The sequence below is a fragment of the Rattus norvegicus genome, chromosome 13, assembly GCF_036323735.1.
Source record: "Rattus norvegicus strain BN/NHsdMcwi chromosome 13, GRCr8, whole genome shotgun sequence".
NCBI lineage: Eukaryota > Metazoa > Chordata > Mammalia > Rodentia > Muridae > Rattus > Rattus norvegicus.
This window is the reverse complement of record NC_086031.1, coordinates 96681902-96691082: the sequence shown is the minus strand read 5'-3', so window position 1 is coordinate 96691082 and position 9181 is coordinate 96681902. Positions and strand designations below refer to the sequence as shown.

General features: G+C 48.1%; 1 protein-coding gene across 1 annotated transcript in view; it reads left to right on the top strand.

Moving 5' to 3' along the window:
- Capn2 (calpain 2) overlaps positions 1–9181 on the top strand; it is a 50724-nt gene extending 41543 nt beyond the window's left edge. Inside the window, exons 16-21 of the mRNA NM_017116.2 lie at positions 2111–2175; positions 3158–3226; positions 3597–3675; positions 5580–5696; positions 6151–6209; positions 8174–9181. Of these exons, the coding sequence (NP_058812.1) occupies positions 2111–2175; positions 3158–3226; positions 3597–3675; positions 5580–5696; positions 6151–6209; positions 8174–8197 (413 nt within the window). The 3' untranslated portion in view covers positions 8198–9181. The remainder of the gene's footprint in view (positions 1–2110; positions 2176–3157; positions 3227–3596; positions 3676–5579; positions 5697–6150; positions 6210–8173) is intronic.

Here is a 9181-nt window from a genome sequence, read left to right as displayed (position 1 = left end):
GGCTTTGAGATAGGGTCTCTCTCATTCTGTAGCCTAGAATGACCTCCTTGAACTCAGTGTGTAGCCCAGGCTGGTCTTGATCTCACAGCAATCTCCCGGCCTTAGGCTCCTGAGTCCTGAGGTTATGGGTGTGATCAACCATGACAGCTTTGCTAGCTGTTCCTTAAGTAAGAAATTATCAAAGACTGATGCTCACTCCTCCTGCTGCTGCTCATCCCTAGAGAAGAGGGGAAATAAACCTCTCCCACCTCAACCCTTACAAGTCACGATGCTTCTGACAGGATAGTGGAGTAGTTAGCCAGTGTGTAGTGCCTGAAGTCATGCGGATCAGAAACACACACACACACACACACACACACACACACACACACACACTGTGACATCCTGAGTATCAGCTCTATCAGTCATCAGGGACGTTCGTGACCTCCAGGGGCTGCCGTTCCATCTGACGCCAGACCAGACGACCTCCCACTCGACCCCTCTGGATAAAAGAAATTCGTGTTTTAGAGCTAAAGAATAGCCCAAGGTCTGGAGGGTATTCCAGACATGGTGTGTGTCCCTTGCAGATATGGGAGACAATGGGTCCTGAACAAACAGCTATAGGAGAGCATTTGTGCTTCATAGATCACTCAGCAGTCAGAGTGAGGGTGGCTGGAGCCGGCATCCAGACAGGGCTTCGCCAGGGCTGGGCTACACGCTCCTCTTCTAAAACGGGAGAATAGTGACTGCCAGACCCAAGGATGGTCAGAGGGCTCCTCAGTTGGCTGCAGTGTATGCAGAAGACAGTCTCTTTGTCTCTCACAGCTGGGATGCAGAAGAGCTAAGCCATGCTTGGTCCAGCCTGCTCCCAGTTGAGGGAAAGCGTGGGCTGCTGAGCTCAGGCCCCTCCCCTGCCTGTCTGGTGACTCCAGCCTTCTGCCCAAGTGTCCCCACACAGCCTCATGACCCTACATGGAACAATGGATTGCTGTCTAGTGGAATAAGTTTAATACAGTGTAGGCCCAAATATTCTACAAAGACATCACCAAAAGGGTTATTCCTTGTGGCCTGGAGAGATGGCTATGGGGCTCAAGTGCTTGCCGGGCTGCTATGAGGACCCACGTTTGAATCCCTGGAACCTCTATAGAGCCAGGCACAGTAGGATGCACCTGTGCCCCAGTGTTCCTATGGTGAGATGGGAGATGGAGGCAAGAGACCCCAGAAGCTTGTGGGTATCTCAGTCTAGCACCCACAGTGGCTAACGACAAAGAGACCCTGTCTCAAACAAGGTGAAAGGTGAGGACTGACACCCCAGGCTGTCCTGACTTGTACCATGTGTCATGGTACAAACCCGTCCATACTCACACGCATGCATATACATCCATCATACATACACATCACTATCATCCTCATTACACACGCACACACACGCGCACACACGCACGCACACACACACGCACACACACGCGCACACACGCACGCACGCACACACACACACACACACATGCAGAGCTGCTCCTCGTGAAGTCCGTAGGGAGTGTGACGAGAGTCTCAGACCACATGCCACCACCAATGACACAGAGCTAACCTAGTAAAGGTTCTGAGTCCTCCAATCTCTCTGTCACCTCAGACAGAGACACACCGGTCTGCAGATGGACCAGTGGACCCTCGGCCTTCCTCTCTCTGCTCAGAGCCTACAATGAACGCACGTGCTCTCTGGCTGTGTGTGACCATAGGCACTTTCCCACCCTGTCAGCATTTAAAGGTTCAGCTGTAACCAGGTGTGCTGGCACATGCCTACGGTCCCAGCACTTGGGAGGCGGAAGTGTTGACTTTGAAGCCTGCCAAACTCCATCGCAAAGCTTAAAAAGTCCAGTCACTTTCTTATTCAAAAAGAATAATATTACTTTAATATTAAACCCTGTTTGTCCATGGCAGTTATACAAAGAAATCAAGTACACTTAACACCCTCTGTGCGTTCCCGTTTGACAGCCAGTCACACATGGCTAAAGTAATCCGATTTGCTGTCATAGTGGCCTGCAGAGAGGAAGGACATGTCTACCTTTGCAGGAAGTTCTGGGAGACAGTGCTGGTCTGGGAGGCTCCTCATACTCTTTATTTTATCTTTTAGGCGAAGACATCAAGTCAGATGGCTTCAGCATCGAGACCTGTAAGATCATGGTGGACATGCTGGATGTATCCTTTCGTGCGCTCCAGAGAGTGGAGCCTGCCTCCTCAGATAAAGGAAAGGAGTCCACTCCCCACCTGCCTTCAGAGGCTTGATTTGTGGACAGGCAGCCTGTCAGGTCTGGGGCTAGAAACCTGGACCCTACACCTGCCGTCTCTGCCCAGAGCAGCCTCGGGGGCTTCCTGGGTGACATCGTTCTCCAACTTTTCCTAAGCAGAGCTTCCCTAAACCACAGTGGGCCTGACAGGAATCTGTGTCCTTAGCGAGATTTCCTTTTAAAGCCGCGTGTGGTGGAACACTTGTGTCAATTCCAGCACATGGTGGGGCCAAGGCGGGAGGATTTCCAGTTTAAGGCCAGCCTGGGCTACATAGAAAAATCCTCTCAGACAAACAAGCAAACGGAAAAGTTTCTAGACCCTAAGATGAAGGCCCGCCTCCATTGTTATTCCTTCTCTTTGGCCTAGCCTCTCGGGGATGCCCACCTGTCCATGGAGCAGACTGAGCATTCTCTCTCTCTCTCTCTCTCTCTCTCTCTCTCTCTCTCTCTCTCTCTCTCTCTCTCTCTCTCCATCTCTAATGCTCAGTGATTGAACAGTCCAAACTTCTGACACTGTGTCTACTGGCCACACGGCATGTACCTATGACACCACCCCCTTCACAAGATGCCCCTTCAAAATACTCGAATAATGTTCAAGGGCCCAGATCTATCTGTCACCTCATAACAAACTGTTATCACGATCTGGGGGCCCCATAGCCCCTCAGTCAGCAGACAGCGTGCACACACACACACACACACACACACACACACACACACCCTTCCTGCTACTCCCTTTTGAGGAAACTCAAGGGTGTGAAAAGCAAAAGGCAGATCCTTCAGTGAAACCTCCCTATGCTTGCTTTGGGAAGACCAGCAGGCCCAGCCTGTAGGCCAACCAGATGGCATTGTACCCAGGGACCGCTTACTCCAGAGCTTTTCTTAACCGAGGGCAGGAAGATGGGAGCGGCAAGCTGGGGCTGAAGGAGTTCTACATCCTCTGGACGAAGATTCAGAAATACCAAGTAGGGCCCTGGGTACCCCAGGGTGGGTAGGTCAGTGCTGGGGGACATTTAGGCATATGCTTTAAGGTGTAATGGTTCTGGAGAGTAGGGGCACATTTCCAAGGGAATTGAATTTCGCGGAACTCAGCAGAGGTGAAGTTTGCTTGTATGCTGACCAACCAGGCAAAGCAAGGACTTAGCAAGTAACATAGCCTTGTCCTATCATTTGCCTGATTGGTGACCAGAAATGAGGTCACTGTCAAGAGTTTCCCGAGAAGGCTGTGTAGAAAGAAGTCCTTCGAGCCCACTCAGCACACACCTAACAGGCACCTTGACACCTCACCTGTTTTGCTTTGGGTCACAGTTCTAATAAGCATTTTTCATGTTCCAGAAAATTTACCGAGAGATCGACGTGGACAGGTCGGGAACCATGAATTCCTATGAGATGCGGAAGGCTTTGGAAGAAGCAGGTAATGCTTTAGACCCACACCTCCCAGCCCGTGTTTTCTGCTGAGCTCCTGCATACGGCATAATGATGCTTTGCTTCTGGGTCTGGAAATGGAGCTCAGAGGTAGAGCTCTTACACCATGCACAAGGCCCTAAGTTCTGTCCCCGGGAACAGCCTGGCAGAGCAAGCAGGTGAAGCCAGTCAGCTTTCAGGTGTGTGTGTCTTTCTTGATGTGTCTGTGTGTGTATGTGTGCATGTGTATATGCATGTGTATCCCTCTTCGTATTCCTCACACTCTTTTCTGCTGTTGCTGCTGTATATGTGTCTGTCTGGTGTGTGTATGTGTGTGTGTGTGTGTGTGTGTGTGTGTGTGTGTGTATGTGTGTGTGTGGTATATGTGTGTGTGTGTCTGTTTGGTGTGTCTGTCTGGTGTGTGTATGTATGTGTGTGTGTGTGTATGTGTGTGTCTGTTTGGTGTATGTGTCTGTCTGGTGTGTGTGGTGTGTATGTGTATATGTGTGTCTGGTGTGTATGTATGTGTGTGTGTGGTGTGTATGTGTGTGTCTGTCTGGTATGTGTGTGTATGTGGGGTATGTGTATGTATGTGTATGGGGTGTGTGTGTCTGGTCTGTGTGTATATGTATGTGTGTGTGGTATATGTGTGTGTGTATCTGTCTGTGTGTGGTGTGTGTGTGGTTTGTGTGTGGGAGTATGTGTGTGGGGTGTGTGTGTGTGTTGTCTGTCTGGTGTGTGTGTATGTGTCTCTGTGTGTGTGTGTGTCTGTCTGGTGTGTGTGTGTAGGGGTATGTGTGGGTATGTATGTGTGTGTGGTGTGTATATGTATGTGTCTGTCTGGTGTATGTGTTTGTGTGTATGTGTGTGTATGCATGTCTGTGTGTGTATGCATGTCTGTGTGTGTATGCGTGTCTGTGTGTGTATGTGTCTGGTGTGTGAACTAGGGTGTGAACCTAGCAAAGACCAGCACAGGAGACTTCTGTGCTTTGAGGACAAATCTGACTACAGGAGACTCCAAACAACAGTGGTTCGAAACAGGGTGCATCTTTCCCTCAGGCATCCAAGGTTGGGGTGGAGCTTCTACTGTTAGCATCCCAGGCTCCTCCTGTCCACTGCTTAGGGATCTGGGACAACATGACTTCTGCTCACACACACTATCGGCCAGAACTTGCTCTCAGGGTCTCTTACAGCAAGGGAAGCTGGGAAATGCTGCCAACAGCCACCGGCCTGTTGAAGTTCCTTTTCAGTTCATAAGGAAGATTTAAAATTAATTAGTCTGTCACAATCAGTCCTCTGGGAGAGCTAAATCTTCCTAAGACTAATCTCCAAGCTGATTTAGAACTAACTACAAAAGATGGGATCATGGTTATCAATACAGAGTGGTAAGACCATTGTAGAAAAGCAGACCCAGAGCTTCACTTGTTATCGAGGAAATAGACCAGGGCGATAGAATAACAGAAACCAAAGAAACATCAGAAGGGGCTGCATTGCAAGTTCAACCAGCCGCCGCCCATGGACAAGAGCAATAGCAGGTGTAAAGTGTCACGTGGTGCGGGAGCTGGAAGATGGCTTGGTAGTTCAGAGTATTTGCTGCTCTTACAGAGGACTGACTGGTTACCCACACCCACACTGGGCAGCTCACAACCACAGCTCCAGCTCTTAGGGATCCAGCACCCTCTTCTGGCTTCTGCAGGCACTGCACACAGGTGGTGCGCATATAGAAAAGCAGGTGCACGCATATACATGTTAAAAATATTAAAACAAAGTAATGAAGACAGAGACAGAGAGACAGAGAGAGAGAGTCACGTTGGTTCCACAGCACGTGAGAAGAGCTAGATGGTAGGCCTGACACTGACAGAGCCAAGCAGTGGGCCTGACACTCACAGATGTCCCTTGTCCACTCTCCTCCAGGTTTCAAGCTGCCCTGTCAACTTCATCAAGTCATCGTTGCCCGGTTTGCAGATGACGAACTCATCATCGACTTTGACAACTTTGTGCGGTGTTTGGTTCGGCTGGAAATACTATTCAGTACGTGGCTTTAAACATTTACTTGGAGTAAAGGCCTCTCTCGGCGGTTCTCAGCCTGTGGTTCCCAACCTGTTTGGGGTTTAATGACCCTTTCACACGTCTCACCTGAGACCATAGGAAAGCACGGATTTTTTTTACATTACAATTCATAACGGTAACAAACTTCTGATTGTGAAGTAACAACGAAAATAGTCTTATGGCCAATTACACCATGAAGAACTGTATTAAAGGGTGGCAGAGTTAGGGTGTTTGAGACCCACTGACCTATCTCGTCCTTCACCGGGGGTGCAGTAGTCACTGATGTGTCTGTGAATTGAGAATAAATTTCCCTTTCCTTAAACGGGGGAAGCAGGAAAGAGTAGTAGCTTGTGGCATCCCACAAAAGTCAACTGCAGCCCTGGACACTGCTCCAGCCCTGCTCCCTCATTTCTCACATCCTGACCTCCCTCCACAGAGATATTCAAGCAGCTGGACCCTGAGAACACTGGAACGATACAGCTCGACCTTATCTCGGTAAGTCAACACCAACCCTGACTCCTGGGAAGGCTGCTGCAAGATGGGTCAGAACAGGCTATTTTGGGGGCTATCTGAACAAACTGTTCCTGGGGTAACTGACCTGAACAGACTGATCCTAGGGCGACCTAAATAGGCTGCTCCTAGGATGACGTTCATTTGAAAACTTGCTTCTGGATTTTTTCTGGTCTGTTGGGAATAGGTCTGTAAATGGTTGGGAGGTCCCACGATGCACTTTGAGTTGCTATTTCTGAACTACTTGCTGATTCTCCAACCTAGGAAAACACACCTGGCTCTCTCGTCCCATGAGCTTTGACTGGAGCATAGCATTGGGCTAAACTAAGGTTGGGTATACCAGATGGCTGAGGAAAGAAATGGTCAGCGTTTGAAGGAGTGTGCTTGTAGAATGAAACCCTTAGTGTAGAATCCAGGCTGACTTCTGGGACATTCATAGGACATATCTACTTAAAGTATTTTCTAGGACAAATACTCCTCTCTACTCTTTCTCCCCTTTGAAAGGAAGCTAACAACAATGTGTATATTTGTCACAGGTCATGATAGGTTTATGTGTCTGGAACACAACAACATATCTCTGAGATCAATCTAAGGCAATATGGTAGGCCACTTCACCAAAAACGAAGCAGGGACATCTCCTTTAGTCCTGCTAACAGAAGGCTCACACACACAGAAGCAGCTGGGTAGCAGAGAGCCTGCTGAGCACTTACAAGGCCCCAGGTTCAAGTCCCAGCCCTGCAGAAAACATCAACATCAGCAGAGAATCCAAGACCCACATGGCTCCAGTTGGTCCCAGAGCCTGGCCGGGCATTGCACAGAAGGATGCAGTACTGGGTGGGAATAGTACTTCTGTTCGCTACTTCTCCATGTCACCTAGGAGAGCCGAATGGCAGGGAGGCAGGGTTAGCCATTTGTTTGGTTTTCTTGAATTTTGAACTCCGGAGCTCAAACAGCTGCTCACTGTTCTGCTGTATGTTGTAAAGTACACGTATCCCAGTGGAAACCTTTTAACCAGTTACAAATGCCCAGCTGCTTAGAGCTATATATGTTTTATCACCTGGAAAGCATCCTTAGCCTGAGCCTGCAATTTAAGGGAAGTCGGTAAAACTAGAATATGAAACATGGCAGGCTAGGTTCCAGAAACTGGTCTGTTTCTCATTCCTGCTGGATAGCCAATTCTGAGTCCCCACCCAGTCCCTGCTTACACATACTGGCCTGTCTGCTGATCAGCCCCCTCCTATCTCCTAAGGAACACATACCCTCCATTTCACTTACCTTCCCAGGTTCCTAAAGATCCTTAGGAGACGTTGCCAAGGAGGAGCCATGTCTAGAAAGTTGCCCCTTAATTATGCAGTGACTTTCATGATTTCAACCTCAGTTGTGGGTTACATCACCCCGGAGGTCTTTTCCAATCAATTTAGAGTCTGCCAGAGTTCCTGTTATTTCAATATAGAACCAAAAATAGAACCAAGGCTGAAAACAGTGTCCACATCTCAAACCATTTTTTGAGGGGGAGAGGGGTAGGTTCTCACTATGGACCCCTGTCTGTCCCGGAATTCTCTATGTAAACCAGGCTAGCCTCAAATTCACAGTAATCTGCCTGCCTCTGCCTCCCTAGAACTCAAGGTATGCACCACCACACTAGCCCCAAATGAACCTCTGATGTGGTGTGTTGAGGCAGAGGGATGAAAAGCTGGTTCACATGTTATCCGGATGCCACCCTTCGTGTATTCAATACTACAACAGCCGCTGGTTCAAGTCACCCAAATCCTCACACTTCTAAATGTAGACTCCAGAACGTTGGCAGAATAAACCGCTAGGGCATGCTGTCTTAGTCCTTGGTAAGCTTTCGGATCCAGCCATCTTCCAGAATAACTCAAAACGACCTATAAGGTCTTTCATTTTAACACCATCCCTGAATGGCCGTTCGGTTCTTTTTCTTCATGCAGTGGCTGAGTTTTTCAGTACTCTGAAGTTACATGCCTGAAGATTTCTGGTGGAAGAAAACAGCCAATGCCTACACTTAAATACTTTGTATCTGGACCTTGAACGTACGGGAACATTTACTTCATCGGGTGATTGTAACTGAAGCTCTAACCGTCAGAGGTGGATGAACTTTCACATATCAGAGTAATGGATCTGCATACCATTAACCAAATGCAAATGAATTGCATAACCCTCGGTAAGGTCAGAGAGAGCTTTATGCCTGTACATAGTATATCCTTTCTACTTCTACACATCGTCTCTTCATAGCAATATTAAACCAGGAAGGACTGTTGAGAGGTTTAAGTAATTGGGCAAACAGCAAATTGATCTCAGAGGCCACAATGCCTTGATGGGAATATTTAAAGAAATTTAAAAATTTAAGATGCAGTGGTGGCATCTTCCACAGCAGGCCAGAGAGAAACAGAGAGAGAGAGAGAGAGACTTGGAAATACAATAATAAAGTAATCTGTGGAGGCGTCTAAAGAATCCAGTCTGATGGAGGCATCTAAAGAATCCAGTCTGATGGAGGCATCTAAAGAATCCAGGAGCCAGGAGTATCTGACACAAGGCCAACCTGGGCTACCTAGCAAGACCTGATCTCAAAAAATAAATGTCAATTAAAAAAAAAGAAGGCATGTTTCCATCATTTGGTTCTAACAAAAGATGGTTTTTATACACCTTTGTGAACAGCAAGCCCTCTTAGACTCAAGTCCTTGACCATATTTGGCCTTAGACATTGAAGTAGTGAGTAGTGAGATCATTTGACTGACCAACTGAGCCAGGTCTGCCATCTGAAAGAAAATCGTGATACAACCCCAGGGATGGTGCCTACGGCTCGGGAGAACAGGGCTCAGAAGATCCTTCTTAAAACAACCAAGCTGGCTTCGTGGTCCGAGGAAAATGCTAGCAACCATACAGACATACTGCCTTATCCACTTCCAAACGTACTGTTAATAAAGAGTTGCAATGCA